This window comes from Strix uralensis, chromosome 10 (assembly GCF_047716275.1).
Source record: "Strix uralensis isolate ZFMK-TIS-50842 chromosome 10, bStrUra1, whole genome shotgun sequence".
Taxonomy (NCBI): Eukaryota; Metazoa; Chordata; class Aves; order Strigiformes; family Strigidae; genus Strix; species Strix uralensis.
This window is the reverse complement of record NC_133981.1, coordinates 9,051,063-9,072,375: the sequence shown is the minus strand read 5'-3', so window position 1 is coordinate 9,072,375 and position 21,313 is coordinate 9,051,063. Positions and strand designations below refer to the sequence as shown.

The window sequence follows — 21,313 nt, the reverse complement described above, 5'->3', positions numbered from 1 at the left end:
TCTTTTTAATCTCACACAGAAGCTTACTGAACATAATATGCAAGAAGCAAGCCCCACAATAAGGAATGTGTTTAACAGAAATAAACCTGTTATTTGCACTTCAATTTCCTACCATAACTGTCTCAGATATTGTTAGATAAGAGGTCTGGGGAGTTAATTTTATTTTATTTGGGAGGGGGCCGCTCCTTCCCTTATATATAGCATTATAATAGACATGCTGGCTTCTGAAACTGGTGCAATTACAGATCAATGAATTAAATAACAGGATCTTGTATCGCTGTAAAAATTGCACCCCTGGTACTTTGAACCTCTCTTAATCTACACAACTCTGTTGCTCTCAAACAACTTCAAATGACCAGGTAGGATTGAGTATATCCCATATATGCTGTTTCATCAGCTCTTTCTGTTTGTCCTGTCTCGAGCTAAAAATGGTCCTTGGAAGTTAGCTTGGGTTTTAGTAGCATGTTTTGCTTTTAATTCAGATCCCAGCACAATTTTGTGCATTTTCAACTTTGGTCCAGAAGCGTTTAGGAAAAGTCTCTGTGATTGCTGCTTTGATTCTTCACTGCAGTTGGAAAACATGAGCAGTGTTTCACTTTGCAGCTTCCTTACTATCCAGAAAGGAAATTAACTTTCCTTGATTTAAGATCCTTTTAGACCTGCCTGTCTTTTGCTGCTGGAGTGGTTCCAGTAGGACTTTTCAGCAGCTGCAGGTGTGGGTGCTGAAGTAAAAATCCTATTTAATTCCAGCAGCAAAGGGAAGGGAAGCAGAGGGGGGAGTGAAAGAAGGCAGCAGGCAGTCCTGGCCGTATCTCCTGCGAGGCTAGTTTTAGGTATCAGCTCTGTGCATCATGTAAAATCCACGTGCACTGACAGTGTGCTTCAGCAGAGGAGGAGAGAGGCTGAGCTGCGGCAGCTGCTGGGCTTGCAGAAGGGCAAGGTGTGTCCCGAGGAGGCAAGTACTGTTGGGAGACCCTTCTTGGACACTTTGACCTAGTTGAGGTGTCCAGGTCCTGCTTCACTTAACAGGGAAGAAAGAAAAGCTTCCCCCCAGGTTCCACCAGTGCTAGCAAAATCGACAACCGCTTGAAGTAATGCAGGTTTTCGTGCTGAAGACTGCGCAGATTTATGCCAGCCTTCGGGAACAGCAGGGATGAAAATGCAGCTCTGGATTGGCATGACGGGAAGCCCACGGGGCGCAGAACAAGCACAAGGGGCTAATTGCAGAATCTGAATAATTTGAATATATACGTGCTGATTTGCGCTCACCTTCGGCTTATGCTTAGGGGGCGTTTGGGTCAGTGTTCCCCAAGTTTAGGGTCAGGGTTTGGTGTGGGCAAGCTTTCCTGAGCCCTCTTTCAAAAAAACAGAGTGCAGGAATAAAGACCTTTAAAAAATGAACCTCTTTCCCAAAATGCAGTACCAGCAGAGCCTGAGCACTTATTAAAATAACAAACCCTTTCATTTACTACATTCAAGCATGTTCAGGGTAATTTTTCTGCAAAAGTGGCTTGCATACAAATATTTTTAACAAGGTAAATATATAATCTTACAATAATAGCTCCTAATTTTTCTGTTAAGCTGATTGCTGGGGGAGCACTGTGAACTGGTTCTGACAGATCAGAGGCAATGTCTGTTTGCTTTTATTTTTTGGAGTAATTTGCTGGCACTGAGTTGCAGCCATGAGGCACAAACTGCAGGTGTGGCTCCAAAACGTTGGGGTATTGTTCAAATAAAACTGTTAGATAGCAAGTATCCAGAGGCAGGGGAAACAAAACCATTTTTTTTTCTGCCATGAATTCCTTAAATAAGTGATCACATGGAAAATAGAAAGTGAAGGCAACACTTCATGGACATCTTGCAAATATTCAACTTGTCTGTCTCAACATATCCAGCAAGAGCCCAATCCAGCAGCCTTGAACATCAGTTGCACATTGACTTCAAGAGAACAAGAACAGACTGTAAAGTATTTCTCCGGCATAAAATTTATTTAAAGAAGAACACAAATATTTCTCCTCAACCATGTATTTAGAGACTGTTTACAAACTCCGAGGACTCCCTTTGCTGAACTTTGCTGTATGCGTTTGATCAACTGCTGTATGAACTACAAGATCAGCTTTCACTGGGGGAAACAGCGTTATTATTCTTACATTTTGCTCCAGACTTGACAGTGTTCCCATTTTCACAGGAAACTGCCTGAGTTACCCAGATGTGGGCCGGCAGCCCTGTGTCGGGTTGCACTAATGCGGCACCCACCAACGGTTGCTGAGCTGGCTGATTTTAGCCCAAAAGGTGTGGGGCGTTTGCATGTTTTTCCTTCACCTCAAATTCAGGGATTTTGCCAAAAATTTCAAAAGTAGTGAAATCTGGAAGAGGTGGGAGGGAAAAAAAAAAATCATTAAAAAATAAGAGCAGAAGAAGGTAAGGGAAGAAGGAAACAGCCCTGATGGACAGGTTGACTTTCTGCTAGATTTCTGCCTTGCTGAGAGGAAAAGCATATTCAAAGTTTGTTTTTCCACCAGTTCACAAGCAGATCAGTGTGGAAAAGCCAAAGTGCCGGGATCAGGCACCTACAGCCAGAGGAGACACATTTGCGCTCAAGCATCTGCTGAGCAAAGGCAGTTCAAGCCCTGGATCTTCCCCTGTACCAGGGCCGGGAGTGTGGGGACTGTGCTACCGATTGCAGAGAAATGGAAAAGTAGCAAAAGACTCTTAGCCTTCCCCTCCCAGGCACACACACACCACTGCTTCTTAATTTACATGACAAATGTACTGTGCGTACCCTTTGTTTGCACAGTGATTTAGACATTCATGATTAGAGCTCCCTTTCACCATCCAGACCCGATGTTCATTAAAAAAAAAAAAAAAAAAAAAAAAAAAAAAAGACGACGAGGGAAGGGAAAAAAAATTGTAGTCTCTTGGTTGCCTAGACCCAGGCCATGTGTTTGGCTGGCATTGTGCCTGCTAACGAGTCAACCAGATTGACTAAATCAATGGTGCCAGTGATGATGGATGGAGTTTGTTCGCCTGCATATTTTCAGCAAATGGCTTCTTCTGTTTTCCCTGTTTACCAAGCCCCTTTCAGCAGTGCTGGGGACAAGCTCCATGTACAAATCCGAGTGGCTTTGTAGTAGGGGATTTGCTCAGAAAACTCACAAAACGGGGAAGGAGCATGGCACTCCATTTGAGGAATAACAAGGCTCTCGGCAACATTTCAGAGGGAACAGGGACAGAAAAGCCACAGCTTGCCGTGACAAAGTGAGGTGTCTCAGTATGTCTGGCTGCAGCAAAGGTCCGAGCACGTCGAAGGGGTTGGTGGGGCTCATCCTTCCCCAGCGCCGAGCTGCAGAGAGGACATCTGAGCATCGGATGCCATGAGCACAGGTCCCTCTGGGTGATGAGCTGTGGGGATATTATCACTTTGTTTCGGAGAGCCCTCCTCATGTTTTCACTTGGCAGAGGCTCAGATCAGTCAGTACAGTAGTCTGCCAGAAATAGGAGCCAACTTCCATATAAGAGCAAGCCGTGGAGGCAGGAGTTGGTGCTGTGCTGGCCGGTGGGGTGCTGCCGAGCCCCCGAGCCCCTGGTCCGTGCCGTGGGTGTGGATGGAGGTTCAGCACCTGATTCGCATTAGCCCAGCTGTGGGAAACCGCAGCAACACCAGCTCCAGTGCCTCTCTGCTAAATTGAGCTGTCTGTACTTCTGTGAAATCCTTTCTGTTCTAACTGCTTTCTTTTCCAGGAGAGGAGAAGTTTCTCTTTGCAGAGCGTATATATTTGTTTTGAAAATATCTAAGCAATGTTCCTCTTGTGTTCTGTATGAAATGTGCTGTATTATGTGCATGCTTAAAATGATGGCTGTTCTCATTCACACTGGGGATAATTGATAAGAATAACTTGAATTTTTAATCTTGGGTTTAAGCTTTCATATTTATTTTGTCTTTGCAAAATAAGATGTAAAGAGCCGGGGAAAGCAAGCGGGTGTGGGGAGGGGAAGGGGCTTAACATTGCAAAATGAGGACTGTCAAGCTGACTGTGCTGCTGTTCTTGGACAATGATGAGCATTTTCTCATAGAAAGTTTTTGAATGTTTTCTCTTTTATACTTGCTGCAGAATGCAGTGCGTCATAATCTTAGTCTTCACAAGTGTTTTGTGCGAGTAGAAAACGTTAAAGGGGCAGTATGGACAGTGGATGAACTAGAGTTCCAAAAACGAAGGCCACAAAAGATCAGTGGGTATGTCCACCATGTTTGAACTTCTTAGCCTAGCTTGGATCATGCTTACAGTTTAACGTAGAGGCTTTTGGCTGCTAGCTGGTGTTAGACCAACCACAGGTGGTTTCGCATTGTTTCAGTTAAGGGAAACCAAGACAAACATCTCATCACTACTGTTTGTATGCCCACCAGTACCCTGACCCTGCTTGCTTGGTGTTTGTTGCATCACATGCTAGTAGCTTTTAGGTGGCAATGCATATTAACCCTCACAAACCATTTGCTTATGCTTATTGCATTTTATTTTCTTTTTCCTTTTCCCTGTATTTGATGTCTGTTCTGTCCCCGATCCCGTGTCCCTTTGTTTCCACTTCATCTCCTTTGCTGCTGCTCTTGTCCCAGGGTGCCATTCGCACCAACCTCTCACTGCATAAGTGCTTTATCAGAGTAGAGGATGAGTTTGGGTCCTTTTGGACTGTTGATGATGAAGAGTTTAAACGTGGCCGTCATATTCAACGAGGCCGTCCTCGAAAATACTGCCCTGATGAAAACTTTGGCGAGCTTGTTGCACAGTAAGAGCTTTTACTTGCTTTAATTTTTTTTTTCTGCTGTTGCTTTGCTTTGCATGATTTACCCATCTCATGTAGACTTGCATTTCACGAAATAGTGACATCACCTTTGCTGCTAAAGAAACTAAATTTTTGGTTGTTATGTGTATTTTGTGTGTCCTGCTCTGATAATCCAAATGCCTGTAGTAATAACTCTACTTTGACATGTTTGTTATAGCATTTGTTTATAGTGCAAGGTAGACTAAAATAATTATCCGTGCTAGTGCAGATATGCTGCTGTAGACCTGTCAGGAAAACAGGTATATGCCAGGAAAGGCTTCAGATAAGTTTTAATTCTGATATTTTCCTTTGCTTTCAGTGTATGCTCTGTTTTGCAGCTCTTAATCAGAAATAGAGTAAAATGCTTATAAAACAGAAATGCTGAATTAACTTTAAAAACTTTGAGAGTGCAGTGAGACCAGCTGTAAAGATTATGATCAACAGGCCATCCTGTGTCTACAGCAACCACGCACAAATATTCCTGGGGTTCCCAAAGCAATTTTCTTTGACCTTTACTCGAAGGCCATCTCTCCAGGACAACTGATCCTTGCTGGTCCCTGTGGGAGGGGTTCAGTTAAGACTCTTCTCACAGGGCTTATTCCCTCATGAAAAAAATAAATATGCCCAGTGAGCGATAAAACTTTTTGGAGATTTTTTGCATTGGCACTCTAGTTTGAATATGATGATTTTTTAAAAAAAATTATTTTCTTCTCTGATGGAACCAGTGATACTTGGATGCCCATTGAAGAGAGAGCGGAAATGCTTGGCATTCATTTTCCTCAAATCTGGCCCCTTATATAAAGTTAAGATGACTAAAGTAAGGGTCCAAAATAGTACACCAGAATATTTTTTCTTAAAATGGCCTTTAGGGCAGCGTGTTGTTGTGCATGGTCCAAACCACTTCACTGCGGTGCAGCAGTACCTGCCGTTCTGTTTCCCTGCCCACAACCCCAAACTGTTTGGGGCGATGGTGTAGTCAGCCCCTTGCTGGGGCCATTTGCCTGGCAGGAAATAACACGGCTCAAATCCTCTTGCATCGCGGTCCCCCGCTCCATTGCGAGGGACTCCGCTGCCAGCAACTTGGAGAATAATTTGCATGAAGTAGTATTTAAAATGTCCCGTGATGCTTTTGATCATAGCCTCCTCTTGACGGACCGTTACATGGTAACTGGCTCCCAGACACGACGAATATTGGAGAATTTCTCCTGAACACAGCTAAAATGAGCAGAGATGCCAAGATGTGCTACTAACGCAGGGTAGTAGAACACATGGCGAGGTAACGTCGAGAGATAATGATGTTCCTTATTTAGTAAAGGCAAATATGATAACCATAGCCGAAAACTCAGCTATTTTCTTTAAATTTAAAAAAAAAAAAAAACGAGAAACGAAAGAGAACTTGTGTGGAAAAACAGTCTCAGCTCTAGTTTTCTGGTGTGGGAGGAAGCATTACATGCTTGAAACGCTTGCACAGAAGTTGGTTGCATTTAACTCTCCTTTTTATGTTTTTCTTATGCAGTAACCCTTCTCTTATTAAAAACATACAGACCAGCCACACCTACTGCACACCTCTCAATGCTGCTTTACAGGTAAGATTAACGACTGTAGCAAATATGCAACAGAGGCGTGTGTCTTCCCCACTCATTTCAAAATATATTAGCCTTGCTCTAATTAGATATTAAATTTTAATTCCGTTAAACTTTTTTCTTAAGTGCATAAAGCATCATAGTCCCTGGAGGCAAACACATATCAGGCTGCTTCAGCATTAGCTAGATGCTTAGCATTTTGAATATTGTGGCAAAAAAATTAAAAGTTCACTTATTAATATTTATCAGCAGTATCATAATTTCCATCCTCTTATTTCAGAATTTCACTTGAGGCAAAAATACCACAAGTGTAATTACTCTAGCACAGCTATTAATGTGCTGAATGATAGGATACTGCAGCACGTGACCTTCTATTGTTCATGGGTTTAAAGAGAAAGCAGATCATTTTTCCCCCTTTTCTTTTAAGGGCTATTTTTGCATAGCTTCCTATTGTTTGTAAAAAATAAATGTCGCTATTCCTATAGAAAAAAAAAAGATATTTTTTCATTGGTTTAAACTGTACTGTAAATGTAAGACAAAAATTCTGTTTTTTCACGATGTAGAAATACACAAAGTGTCGGTGCACAATTAATAACTTGCAGCCTGGAAGTGTGCGCGTCTCCAGCCCTTTTTCATGTGCTGTATATCAGGGTGGCATTTTTTATCCCCTCTCTACAAATTCCTAAGTCTCTCTCAAAAACCCCAGGTAAAGTCAGTATTTGCTATATGAACCAAAGATACGAATGCATTACCGTGCCCTGAGTTTGCAGGGGAGGATGTGTTTGTGTGTGGGTTCAAGCCTGTTCCACACCGTGTGAATTAATCCGGGAGGCAACACCGCGCGTGGTTGCACCCCGGTTGTTTGTTGAGGGTCGCTTCTCGAGAAGTTCCCTGATGGCCGTGTTTATTTGCTTGGGCAGCCGTGTTTTGTGCAAGGTTTAGCAGACTTCTCTTTTCAGAACCAAGAAACAGATTATTAGGAGAAAAGCAATGTTCTGCATTTCTTCTAATTATTTGAGTTTGTGCAGTAACTTCTGAAAAGCAAAGGAAAGCATGTTTAAATGAAGCAACTGTAAATACCATTCATTAGTAACTTATTTTCCCTTGAGTCTTGTGAAGTGTGATTTTTAAAGACTGCTTTGTCTCTTGAATAGTATTAAGATTACAAGCACATTTTACATTCATGAGGCTGAAAGGCAAAAATGAAATGATCTTGCATTTCTTCACATTGTTAACTATGTGACTAATTTCAATTAATATGCTTATCATACGGAACTGTTCGTGTTTTATTTCTGAAACACGTGTCGTTGTCGTCATCTCCATCCATTCTTGTCTTCTGTGATAGCCTCCAAACTGTTTCCATTTCTCACTTTTCCTGGAAGTGGCACGTACTCATGCCCCTCCATAGCATCGTGTGAACCGAGTTGAAGGAGAGAAGAGCCTGGGCCAGATTTACTACCGCTTGTGTGCTCCCTGTAATAAATGGGGGGGAGCAATATTCATTGCACTGAGACAGGTCCTCGTTTAGGTCGAAAATACACCATCAAGTCCTCTCCCCCTCACCCCCCGCCCCGCTGGATTTTGGAGGCAGAATCCTGGCGGGTGCTCGGGTGCTGTACGGGGGTTTGGGTGAAGCTGTGCGGGTGGCCAGTGCCGTGTGGGCAGCTCGGCCCTTGCTTGGGCAATAACCGTCCTCCTAGGACACAAGGCCACTTTACCTGGCAGTGCCTATGTTCAGTCTAATTAATAACTAATGAGCAAGTTCCCCCAGCTTTTGCAGGCATCTGCAAAGACCAGCTCTTTGCACATCCCTGTGAGCGCAGCGACCGCCTCTCTGCAGGCCGAGGGTCGGTGTGGTGTGCCGCCAGGATGCCGGGCTGTGTTTTTCTTTTCCTGTGGGGTGGCAGAGCCGCCCCTCTCCTTCACCCAGACCCCTCTGACATCTCCTCCATCTGTTTTCCCTCGCGGCCAGGGAGAAGAAGCAGCTCTCTCCCCCCTCTGTGTGTGGAAGGTACGGGGACTCCAGCTCTCACCAGCGCTCTCTTTTCCCAACGGGTCGCCGGGGGCTCCCAAAACACCCACCTCCCCTATTATTATCTTTATAGCAGATACTCCTTGTGTCCCACCTCTCCCCCAGTAAATTGCTTTACTGCAATTACAAGTTATCACTATGGGTGAAGAACTTAAGTCATTATTTTGCCAAGTGCAGGAAATGTGAACCATTCTTTGCATCCCTTAATCACAATGAGTTTGCCGGTTGTTGAATCAAGAAGATAAAAATAATCCTCCCCGTTAGAATAGCTTTTGTAATCACGTGTGACACGTAGGGCTGCACATGGAGAGGTCAACGTAAGGAAGAATAAAAGGGGCCGTGCTCCTGAAGATGCTGCAGTCAGGGCTGGTTGTGCCCCCCCTTCCCATCCCATCTCCCCCCCACCCTGGTCTCTGGCTGTGCTCGCCTGGGAACAACTCTGCCAACTCGGATGGCAACAAGCAAGGAGTTTTGTCCCACAAATTAGGAGCAGACGAGAGCGTTTGGTGGGGAGTACGTTTGCATGAATTCCCCTCCCACGGGCAGGGTTTGCATCATGCAGACCCAGAGCCTGATGGATTTTTTTGGCTCTGCCGCCGCAGCCGGCTGACCTCCCCCCGGAGCAGGTCGAGCGCTGCCGAGCCAGTGTCTGTGGCTCTCCGGCGCTGACACGGCTCAGAGAGCTGCGGATGATGTCAGCCGGATCCAGCTGGGATGGGTGAAATGGTTAAATGTCCTTCAAGTCCCTGGGCGCTACGGCCTTGGAAAGCTGTGCATCCCATCCCCGCCAAACACCCGGCTCCTCCGGGGCTCGGGGCTTCTGCGCTCCCACCGCTGCCGCACCGGGCACAGGACTGTGCCGTCAACATGAGCTAATGCTGACACACAGTAAATATTAGCAGGCAGAACGGTGGGAATCAGAAGGAAAATATTTAACAGCTCATTCTCTTCCTACAAAGATTTCCATTTAGAAAGTTAACTCCAGTGTGCCTCTGCGTGGTATTTCTTTAGAACGAGGAAAAATTGAAATGAAATGGTCAGATCTGTAATAGCTGAGGTAAGAGCTGCGGTGCTGAGGCTTAAAAAATTTCACATGGACTGGTTCAGCTCTCAGGTAGCTCAGTGCAACTCGGACTGTACCAGTTAGGGCTAACCGCAGCTTTGCACTTGCATCACAAGAAAAACCAAAGTTGGTAACGCTGCCCTCCTGCTGGCTGCCTGTTTGCTCTGGTAGGAAGGAGTTATCAGCTGAGCAACTTCTAATTTTTTCCTCATTTCATTAAAAACAAAACCCAAACCCAGACCTAAGCCGCAAAAAAACCCAAAGCCCCAAACATAATTTTGCAAAATGGAAGTAGGAAAAGGACGTTTTATTTTTTCCAGGGGGTGTAATTCCAAATAGGGAATGGAAAGCTCCGTCCTGTCACAAGCCAATACAGCTCTGAATGCTTAAACCCAGATGTAAATGATGTTAAATTTCCCTTGGTGGAGTCAGGGTAATACCTATCAGAAAGCACAATATTGAAAAAAACAGTAATTGCAAATAATGTAAATCTGGAGAATGTTTTGGAATAAGTGAATGTGTTGTGCAATGTATAAAAACGTTAGTCACGGCTCTTAATATATTTGTTTGTGTCCTTGGCAGGCTTCAATGGCTGAGAACAGTATACCTCTATACACTACTGCTTCCATGGGAAATCCCACTCTGGGCAATTTAGCCAACGCGATGAGGGAAGAGCTTAACGGTGCAATGGAGCATACGAACAGTAACGGGAGTGACAGTAGTCCAGGACGTTCCCCTATGCAAGCAATGTAAGTACGGCAGAGGCGCGTGCGTGGCTCTAGGTGTTGTCTTGCCGTCTGCTGAAGTGTGACTCTGGAGACCTTCGTGGTTGGTTCCTGAGTTCCATGGATGGAGCAGCGAGAGCAGACATCTCCGTCGGGGGACATGCTTAGGGTGATTAGAACATAAAAGGGCCATTTCCCAATCTCCACATAAAACCGATCAGCTCAATCCAGTCCGACAAGCACACAGAGCTATAAAATTGTTAACTTGTTTGCAATTCTCTTCTTTAAACCTTGCAAAACCTCATAGGCAGCTGCGTTTCTTGGAGAAAAACATGTGATTTCTCTCCCCTTTGGTCCATGTGACAAGCACAGCCAGTGGGGCAGAGCTGGGAAATGGGCTTGTTTGGCGGGTCTAAAAAAAACCAAACCACTCAACGCACGATGGTCTTGCTAAGCATTAACGATGGCACATGTGAAGGTCTGCATGATTTATAGATTGCTCTTAAAATACCAAAAGGAAAATTAATAGGAGCATTATAGCAACAGACGGCAGTATAATGAGTGCATATATAACCACATGAAGTAATGGGGGATCGCTGTCCCTGCTCAACGTGAATGGCACCCGGGCAGCGAGCTGGCACAGGAAAGGGTAAGGCAGGAAGGGTGTGATGCCCCGATGGGTGTGTTCAGTATTTATGGGGTGACGGAGTGAGTTCGCAAAGCTGTAAACTCCCCCCTCCCCTCAAATTACATAGCGGGTAATTGGCAGCTGGTGAGAAAGCCGGAGTTTATAACTCCTGTAGTTCTCTAAAAACTCTGCGGAGCGGTTGGCTACCTGTGCGAGTGACCGCGCGCGAGAGCCACGCTGCCTTTCTTCTGCCTGTTCCTTAAAATTACTGGCTGACTTGCCACGGCTCACATTACGCATTAAAAAGAGAACTAATTTGTAGTCTTTTACTTCAAAGTGATTTGAATAAGGGATTTACAAAAGTAAGTCTAAATCAAAAAGTAGAAAAACATTAACCTAATACCATGATAGTAATTAGTTGTGAAACTAATTAGCATTTAATGACAAAAAAGTTTCCCACCTGCATAATGTGTTGTCAGAGGGGAGGGGGCACGAAGGAATCTGAGGCTCGGCATACTTTGATATTGCAGCATTTTAAATCAGTGCACAGAGTGCTTTGAAAAAAAATCTTTAAAGATGGCAACATTCATTTTTAATTAATAATTAATTTAAACATTGTCTTTTACCATTTACTTCAAAACAGTCAAATAATGTGTTTAGCTTTTGCAGTGATTGTTTGTGCAGTATTAATTATCTCTCCCAAAGTAGCGTTGCATGACACACTTTCCATCTCTCACAAACGGATTCATCTTGAGGCAGTTTTAGTCACAATTTGTTATCCTCTGCCCGTGACCACGTAGGGCCGGCGTGAAGGAGGAGTGGAGGGACGCGGCTTTTCTCCAGAAACAAGACTTCTCCCAAGGGTTTCTCCTGGCCTAACAGACAGGGATGAACGTTTATGATGTTGCGTTAATCCAAGTAATTATTTTTTTGCAAGTTCAAGGCTAGTGTAGTTCATGCACTTCTCATTTCACCTAAGGTTTCGTTGTCTTTGAAGAGACTGCGAGGAGGGAAAAATAACCGAGTTGAAACAGGCTAGGACATCTTCCAGAACTGTGCATAGCCGTGGCCTTTGTTGCACTTAATAATCATCTCTTAGCACATTGATACCAAGGTGAGGGGCACAGAACAAATACTGGAGAGAGAGGAGGTCGGGGGGAGGGATGCCTCATTTTCATTATTCACCAGAAAATCCAATTTTCTGTTGTAATATGGAAATGATTGTTTCCTGAGTGTTTTCATTTTCTCAGAATTGATAATATATGTGTTCTCTGCTGAACATTTCTTTTTGCTTAAGTAAAATATGGCCGGGTGATGTTCCAATACCAGCCTCTGAGCTTCCCCATTAAAATGGTGTTTCGAAGTAGTTTGAAGGGATCTAAAGCCAGAACACCATTCGCATGTCGAGGGGTTTACCCTGTTTACTAAATAAAATCATGAGTCAACAGCAAATTTCCAGACACTGTGCAACCTCTTATTTTCCATAAGCCTGCTTTGTTAATGACATGCTCTTTTTTTTTTTTCTCAGAACAGATTTCCTTGTCATAATGCAAATTATTTTTTAAACAATTTCAGTATATTAGAATAAATCAAGCTTTAAACTTTATTGTAAGGTTTAAAGGACCTTGTTAACATGACAGCTAAGAAGTCTAACACTTTAGCTGAAGTCTTATTACCGCTCATTCGTTTCCTTTTTATGACACATTGAACCACAGCTAGGGTGGGTTTTTTTTTTTCCTTCTCTCTCCCTCCTTTTGAAACACTAGAAAGTAGTCGCATAATTACAGCTTGGGGACATAACACTTTCATCCTGATATGCTCCAAAGGTAGCCACAAAGCAAACTACTACATGCTGTGTGCACCACCAGAACTCAGTGGCTTTAAACAACAGTCAGCTTTATTAAAAACTCCTCTGTTCCCAGAGTGGACAAACAAAAGAATTACTCAGATGTGAAAAGAAGGGGAATCTGTGTTCAGCAAGGTTATTTATTGTTAACCCCTTCTGGACTCTTAGGCATCTACTTAAAAGGAATGTGCTGAAATTCTGCTACTATAAAAACAGAAATGGGAAACCCTTTCTTTTTTCTTTTTTTAATTTCTACCCCCCCCCCCCCCCCCCCATTTGTGCCTAGTCCAGCATTTACCTTTTCTGTAATTCAAGAGACTGAATTCTTCAGTCTGTAAAGGAAGTTTTCCTTCCCGAGTTTGGGGGTTTGGTGAGGTGGTAAATAAAGATGCAGACTTTCTTGAGAGATATGAAAGTCTCCCTTTGCCCTTGAGCTTATTTAAGTTTATTTATTTCAGTTGCTCTGAAATGTTTGAGCAAAATCACGGATTCAGTAAGGTTTCCTCCTCACACACCACTTTGTGGTTACAACTGAGAGAGTACACAAGGAGTTGAATTTTTTTGTTGTTTTCCATGCCGATCTCTCCTCAGGGGGGTTGTATTACCCAGATAACCCTCCTAATTTGGGGGATGGAGTTTTTGCCAAGCTGGCTGTCTGATGTTTGTCCAACACGTGAGCTGCTGGAGGAGGCTGGCATGGCTGTGCCTCCCCGTGGCATTGTGGCCTCTCCGGCTTTGTCTCGCTTGGGGTCGAGCAGCCCTTTTCATAACTTGGTGCTTGCTTTGCTTTTCACTCCTGAAGTTTTGGTTTTTTGACTTCTGGGAACCACACCAAACCTTAGAGAGAAACTCAGTTAAAACCACCTGGTTTCACCTGCTTTCATAACAAAACCAGAAGGAGGGCAGAGTTTGCTTTGGAAAGGTTCAGGGACCTTTGAAGGAGCTTTCACAGCATTTCAGGTGGTTGCAAGCCCAGTAGGTACCTATATTACCTGTTGGCACCCATTCAGGTCTGTCCTCTGGCCAAGTGCAAAGTGGTGCAGGGAGGGACACGGAGATGTGGCCCCTGAGCAGCCTTCGGAGAAACTCCTGTCCATGTGCCAAGGCCACCTCTGCTGCACACGATGCGTGTTCTCCTCTCTCCTTCAAAAATTTCTCATCTGCATTTTCAAAAATAATACTTTTTTTTAATTAAAAAAAAAAAAAAGCCCAGCAGCAGCATCAAAATCAGAAAGCCAACAAGCAAGACTTTTAAATTAAAACACCAGTTAAAAAAGATCACTGCCATAAAGGCCAAGTAGCACACGCTTTATCAGTCTCTATGTATAGCTGCTCTTTCCCCTTTTTTCTGTTTTTCATTTCACGTTTTCTCCCAAGCGAGGGGCCTCACAGCCTATTCGCAATATACGTTTTTCTAGTTGCAGATAATCAGCATGGTTTCACGTTCGCTAGGGCCACAAGCCACTGGGATGGTTAGCACATGCACACCTCTGAGATGACAACCCGCTTGCGAGACTTTATATATGCTTATGCTAATTTGTAATCTGTGATACTTGAATTGTCTCCTGCCAGTCTTTTTTTTACCCCTCCTTTTTCAATAGTTAAGTCAAAATTGTATAAGCAGTGTCCCTCTCCTTGTAATTTTTGCGAAAATTATACGACATGCAGAGGAGCCTCTTTGCTCCCAGGGATGTGTTGATAGGACAGATATTTGTGAATTTGAAGGGAAAAGGTGTGTGTACGTGGATACTGCATCACTTCTCCCCGCTGCTTCTTTGTTGGATGGGTTGGAAGGTGCAGTTAATACTTAAGTATTGATCTAACACTTTACAGCTCAAGAAGTTGAAATATGCAGAGGCTTGAAAGGCATACACAGCTCACATTAGAAATGTCTGTAGTCAGTGAATTAGCTGCTTCCTAAACTGGTCTAGGCTCAAGCCGAAATAAATAAACAGGGTGTGGTACGGCTTTGCAGACTGTACAAGGGTACAAGTGGTTCACACAGGTCACTTGAAGTAAGCAGGGTTACCTTTGGCTTGTACGCGAATACCGAGTACATTTTCCCTGTTTGGTGATTTATTGTTGCTGTCCATCAGTGCAACAGAGTACAAACAGTATTGTTTTTCCTGTCCACACAAAACATAACATAAAATGCAGCTATTTTAAATCATTCATTTTAAAGCAAAGCTGCGCAAGGAGAGGAAAAGTTCTTACAATGAAGGTTTGTGCTTCAGATTGTGTTTTCACGTAGCCTACATGAAAGGGTTAAATCAGCCCGCATGGAGGAAAAACAAGACTCTAGGAGGTGGATATCAACTCAATGAGAGACAGAGTGGGACTTGAACTCATTAACACTTTATTTTAAGGGATTGCCTACAACATCAATTATTTAGGAAGCAAACAGGGTCTCCATTGCTGTGTCGCATTATTAATACTTGGTAATGTCAATAAAATCCTACTTTCCTATAAAGTCCCACCAACAAGACACTATTGACTCACATGGCTATTTTACATTTCAAAAGCTGCCGAACAAAAAAAAAAAAGAGAGGAAAAAAAAGGTAATTTGTATTTGTATAGGATTTGTTGTAAATATGATTTACGAACAACATTTTTCAATTGTTATCATACCCGTTTTGAATGACCAAGCCCCGTTCCCCTGCGGGTTATTCATGTGCTATGCTGTAATGAGAAATTTGGCAGATCTCATCTCTTTAGTACATCCTTGTGCCCACCATGAGCTGGGGATCATGTTCTGCCTTGTTTACAGCTGACAGTGTTATTATTCTCGTTAGGACTGTGCTTTCTTATCATATTGTTGTGTTGAGCGAGCCTTTTCCTCTCTGTTTGTGTTTCCTGGCAGGGCTTTTCTTCCCTTATTGACAGTTTGTAAAAATATGCATTAATTTGGAGTTTAAAGCATGTATCATGGTGTCTCTTTGCTGTGTTTGCTTGAAGTTGATTAATGATAGAACCTCACTTGGGGTCGTCCTCTGGAGAGTTGTCTCACAGGTTCTGCATGTTAACGAGAGACGCCGCACACACAGCGAGCGATGATTAGCCCAGCCTCCGCCGGCTCGGTGGGCTGACAAACTGCTGCTTTGCCATTCGGATGCTTATTCCGCTTATTTATCCAAAGATTGTATTAATCAACTTAATATGTCAGCTGAGAGCATTTTCTCTCAATCCCAAGACGGAAACCCTTTTGAGGTGCTCCTCCCAGAGTGTTTTCCCAGGGAAGTTGAGCTCTGCCTGCCCAGCGTAGCCTTCGCTTGGCTTCAGTGGCCAGCGCAGAAGATGAGGGTCTTTTTGGTGACCTGGAGCTCTGAGACCTGGCACACCGAGTCTGAACCCCCAAACCACTTTGCCTTTCTCCTCAAACCACCTGAACTGTCACAACTGGTTTTTTAATGAGCAACTTGCTGATTGACCGTGTTTTTGTTTTTCCAGGCACCCTGTGCATGTCAAAGAAGAACCGTTAGATCCAGATGAAAATGAAGGCCCGCTATCCTTAGTGACAACAGCCAACCACAGTCCAGATTTCGATCACGACAGAGATTATGAAGATGAACCTGTAAATGAGGACATAGAATGAGTATGTCTGACATCATTATCCTGAGAATGAAGATTGGAAGAACACGTCAAACTTAGCTGTGAAATCTCTCCATTATTGTACAGTCTGGAGGATTCTCAGTCCACTTTGACAACTATGAAATATGTTAACTCTTAGTGCCATCAAGTATCCCATTTGGGAGTATTTTTGATTTTTCTACTTTTTGTTGAAAAAAGGAATTTGTACTCTGTGCATTGGATGGACTTGTTTGGTACTTGGGATTTTCCTCTCTTACAGTCAACATCAGTGTTGTAAATTTGCTAAACTGATTCACTTGCATTTAGCAGCCAGCTGTGGACTGCAGGTCCTGCCAATTTTGGACACTTGAGGACATCAAACTGAGCATGTACACCTGAACTGCAGATCAAGTCTTTGCCCAGATTTTAAGGATTCCAATGGACAACATATTTGCACAGTACTGCATGTTGATTATCACTGCCTTTACTCCATTTTTTTTTTTTGTTTTTTTGGTTGGTTTCTTTTTTTTTTTTTTTTTTGCTTCCATTTGGGATGGGGAAGGCCTGTGTGTGCACGTGTGTGGATATGTGTGTGTGCGTGTGAGCGTGTATATCGGGGAGGGGTTAAAAGAAAAAATTATCCCAAACTTTTTAATGTATTGCTTTTATTCCCCCGCCCCACTTCTCCTCTACCATTTTAAGTTCTGACCTCAGGCCTCATCTGGGCCCAGGGCCTCTCGGAGGCTTCAACGTTTTCTGTACTTTGTGATGAATGTTAATAGGTGTTTTTATTATACGAAGCTGAATGTCATTGAATTGTTTGTAGTTTTTTCTGTCATTCATTCCAGTTTCCTTCAGATGCCACCATGTTTTCTTTAGCTATGGAAAACATTCCATTTCGGTGTCTCCTTTTTTTTGTTGTTGTTTTTTGAAAAGGTCCCAAATGCTGCACTATACATGTGGAAGGGTTGTCCAACAGAGAGAGAGGAACGAAGTACTGCAAGAATGAGAATGAATGACAGATGAACATAGAAACACTGTAGGAAGCAACACAGATTCATTCCACAAAGCAGTATTTTTAATATATTTTTTTTTGGTTTGGGTTTTTTGATTTTTTTTTTTTTTATTTTTTTTGGCAGCAACAGTGAATATTAGCAAATGCCACAAAATTGAACAGCACAAAGAAATGTATGCAGCACCAACAGAGTTCACTTTTATTAGAGGATGAATAGTACAGTGGCAGGTTCTCGGTTGTTTAACACGAGTTCTAATGGGTCAACAAATCTTTCTGGAATATCTAAGATTACCGAGATGGGCACCTATACATTTATTATTACAATTTTTATTTTTTTTTCATTTTGCATTTGCATTTGCAAATAGTGGTTGGTAAGATGACTTCATTAAATTGTTATTGTACGTGGTGATGTTTCACGGTTAAACATCAGTTCAGGATTGCTTGGTGGCATTAATCTGTTTGAATACAAATTAGATTTCAGATTGAACTTGTTATGGGAGTTAATAAGGACGGAGCCCCACTAATGCTAAAGTGTTAATTTTCAGCTGTGCAAATCCAGTACTGCAGTTAAGATTGTTATGCAATATCACACCAGCCAGTATGGAAACCTCGCCGTAGGAGACGGGAGATCTAGGAGAGAATTCGCGCCGGGGCTTGTTAGGCAAAACTGGCAAGGCTCTTCAAAGCAAACATGACATACAAAATTTGTTGCGATAGGTCAGTAAACCTCGGTCACCAAACACCTAAACATTTTCATTCTGCAACCACTTTTCCGTCACTCATTTATTTATGTAGGACTGTAGCTTTTTTATTATTTCAGAAAGCCTTTCAGAGCTTAATTTATATTCTTCTTTGTACCTTTTTTTTCCTAAAATTACCAAAGATATTACACAAAGGTAAATTATGTTCTCTGTTATATGCTTTATCTTATGAAGCCAAATATCCTCTTATTGTTGATCAAAGGAGGTTGAAGAATTTAGAGGGAAATGACAAGATGTGGGCTATTGCTAACCTGAGAGGGAAACTGCTCCTTTATTCTAGAAAATTTAGAAGGCCAAGTAGATGTCTGAACCAAAGTTGTTACTTTTTATTTGCAATTCTTTACAGTGACCAAAACAAAAGTCTGTAAAGAGGAATTGAGGAGAGCTTTTGAAGCTAAAACTAGGAATCAGTGTTACTGGTGGAGCTATGAGAAGGGAGCTGGACAAAACAAAGACACAGTTATTTCGTGGAAAATTAGAGTATCAGATAAAGGAGACAGTTTAATAAAATACAGAAGAGAACAGAAAAGCTCCCACAATTTAACTGGACCACATAATAGTATTTCTAGAATTAAATGAAAAAAAAATTTTTTGGTCTTTGGTTCTACAGATTGTATGCCACTTCTGTTTCGGGACTGTGCTAGGATGACTGCTTTAATTTTGGTTGATCTTGGCACATTTGCTCAGTTTTGTTTAGTTTTTGGTCAGCATTTTTCATAAGGAAATAACACTCCTGTCCACTCATAAGCTTTGGTACAAGAAATTTTATTGGCAGTTACTTTTATAAAACTCAACTCTGCTTTCTGTTTCAAAAGACAAAAAAAAAAAAAAAAAGAAAAGAAAAAAAGGGCAGTCTGTGGTCATTTGAAACATTTTTTTTTCGTTTAAATTATATCCAGGCAGCTTCGTGACGTGCCGGCGGTAGCCAGACAGGGATCATGAGAATTGAGCCCTGTGCTTCTAAACTGAGTGGTTTGCTGGTTAGTTTGGTATTCAGAAGGGGATAAAAATCTGGTAGATTAGTTCATTCTCAGCATGTGTAGCTAGACATGAGTAAAGATAACAGCATGAGAAACTGTTAGTACGCATACCTCAGTCCAAACTGTTAGGGAATGAGTAAATAAAAAATACATTTCACTCAGTTGCACTTAGTTGTATGTCTTGCATGCTTAGTCTAAAGACTGTAGCAAAAATAAAAAAAATAAAAAAAGAGAAAAAGAAATAAAAAATTAGATTTTAACATATCTGGCAGGTGTCGCAGCCTTGCAGAAGAACCAACTGAAAATCTCAGGCTTTACATCAAGCAAACTTCACTATGATTTTTACAATTCTGATTCTGTATCCCTTTGGATATACAGTTGCTTCTTTAGGGAGGGGTTTATTATGTTGTACATATATATCCCACTGTGTCTGTGTGAGCCTTTGTCTTTTGGGGGGAGGGTGGGGAGGGAGGAAAAGGTGGAAAGGTCCTTTTTTTAGATATCATTCCTCAAAAGGAATAAATGCAGACCTGTTTGTCAAAACACCTTTTGCTTTTTGTGCAACTGCTTTATATTAACTATACTAAAAAAATAGCTTTGAAAAAAAAAAAAACTACTGTATGTAATGGAATTGCAGAATACGCTGCACATGTATTTTATTTAGTTATCCTTGCTTTAAGAATATTGGATGACATTTGCTGACATGTGGGAGAAAATCCCTGACTTTTTTTTTCAGCTTTTAAATTGTAACATAGTTGACAGATTTTTTTTTTTTCTCCTGTTATCATTGATCGAAGCATTTTTGTACAGTTTTTGTGTTTAAGCTGTTTTTTTTGATACTTTCCCACCCCTTCTGTTATCTTACCACTGCCTTTTCTGGCTGTCTTAAACAAAGTTCATATATTTGAAAGGAAAAAAAAAAAAAGTCGTTTAAAAAAAAAAAATGTTTTTCTCCTGCTGCAGTAAATATTTTGCATGATGAATTCCAGGGTCACACTTTCAAAGTTTATCAGTGAAGTAGTGATTAATAATGGGGAGTGTCAAACTATTGAACTTTTGTATAAAAAAAAAAAAAAACTTTACAAGGTGCCAAGATGTAAAGACAATTTGTTACATGTTTTTTTTCTCAAAGAAAAGCGTACATTATGAAAGTAGTACCATGTATCAGGTAAATCGCTGTCAGGAATGAGAGTCAAAGCCTTCCTTGTCCACAAAAAAACCCCAAGTTTGTAAATGTAAAACCTGTTAGGTTTCTGCATTCAACTAGAAGTGAAATGAAAAATCAAGGCTTATGTAGAATAAGTGACCACAAAAACCATAAAAAACATTACCTTTTTTTGATTCTCACTCGCAAGAGTCCCACTGCAGGTCCTGCACCTCCCCTCTCCTGGAGCTCCTGCTTCGGGAAGAGACCGGGACAGGGATTCTGGTTCTACAAATATTGCAGATCATTAGATATTTTATATATATACATAAATATATATATATATAAAGTTTTTAAAAATAATTTTGAACTATTGTAGTTTTCAGATCACCAGTAATCTCACGTTCATTATAGCATGGAAAAAAAATGTGTTTAAACTCTTTTGAAATCCTTTGGTACCTTTGGTTAATGAACTCAGAGTGAGTTTTTAGATGTTTCAGACGTCATTTAGTATTCTAGTCTTGCGAGGTGAACTTGCAGTTAATGACTGCATTTTAATGGGCCCAGAACAGGTAACAAAGTATCTTCTACCCATAAGCCTTGATGAAAATGGTACAGTCCAGACTGTTAGCATGGTGCTTTGTGTGTATGTGCTGCCAGTAACAAGATTTTTTTTTTTTTTTTGATAAGGCATAAAAGAAACTCATTCCTTACATCAACTGTAATTCCATCATTCCATGTCTGTTGATACAGACAATAAAAAATGTTGTGTAGTCAGTACTAATTACTGACATTATAGCATTCTCAAATGCAATAAAAATGCTGGTTGTTCACACTGGTAATGCAAGTTGCCATGTCCTAAGTTTTTGTTTTGTTCCCTTCCCCGCCCCGTGACTCCCGTGTCACATCCCCTGAGGCCCCGGCCCCCATCGCTGACCGTGGAGCAGCTGGTTGCATCTCGCCCGTGTCCCAGCACGTTCATGGACAGTCTCGTCGCTCTCCTCGGGTCTAACCCAACCACATCCGATTGCAAGATATTTTAGCGGCGGTTCCATGGACGGTCTGGACAGGGCGGTCGTTTGAGGCTTGAGCACTGGAAGCAAGGAAGACGCTGTCATGTGAAGAATTCATCCGCTTTTCCAAGAAAGTCC

At 42.0% G+C, this 21,313-nt stretch overlaps 1 protein-coding gene across 17 annotated transcripts in view; it reads left to right on the top strand.

The window, feature by feature from the left end:
* The window catches only part of FOXP1 (forkhead box P1), a 389,603-nt gene extending 368,599 nt beyond the window's left edge, over nt 1-21,004 (top strand). For 14 of the 17 annotated variants that reach the window (XM_074879152.1, XM_074879149.1, XM_074879148.1 and 11 more), the window contains 5 exons: nt 4,113-4,234; nt 6,335-6,404; nt 8,374-8,412; nt 10,079-10,245; nt 16,143-21,004. In XM_074879152.1, the coding sequence (XP_074735253.1) occupies nt 4,113-4,234; nt 6,335-6,404; nt 8,374-8,412; nt 10,079-10,245; nt 16,143-16,287 (543 nt within the window). In that variant the 3' untranslated portion in view covers nt 16,288-21,004. The remainder of the gene's footprint in view (nt 1-4,112; nt 4,235-6,334; nt 6,405-8,373; nt 8,413-10,078; nt 10,246-16,142) is intronic. The other 3 variants (XM_074879155.1, XM_074879151.1, XM_074879150.1) reach the window with 1 other exon arrangement.
* The last annotated feature ends 309 nt before the right edge of the window (nt 21,005-21,313 follow it).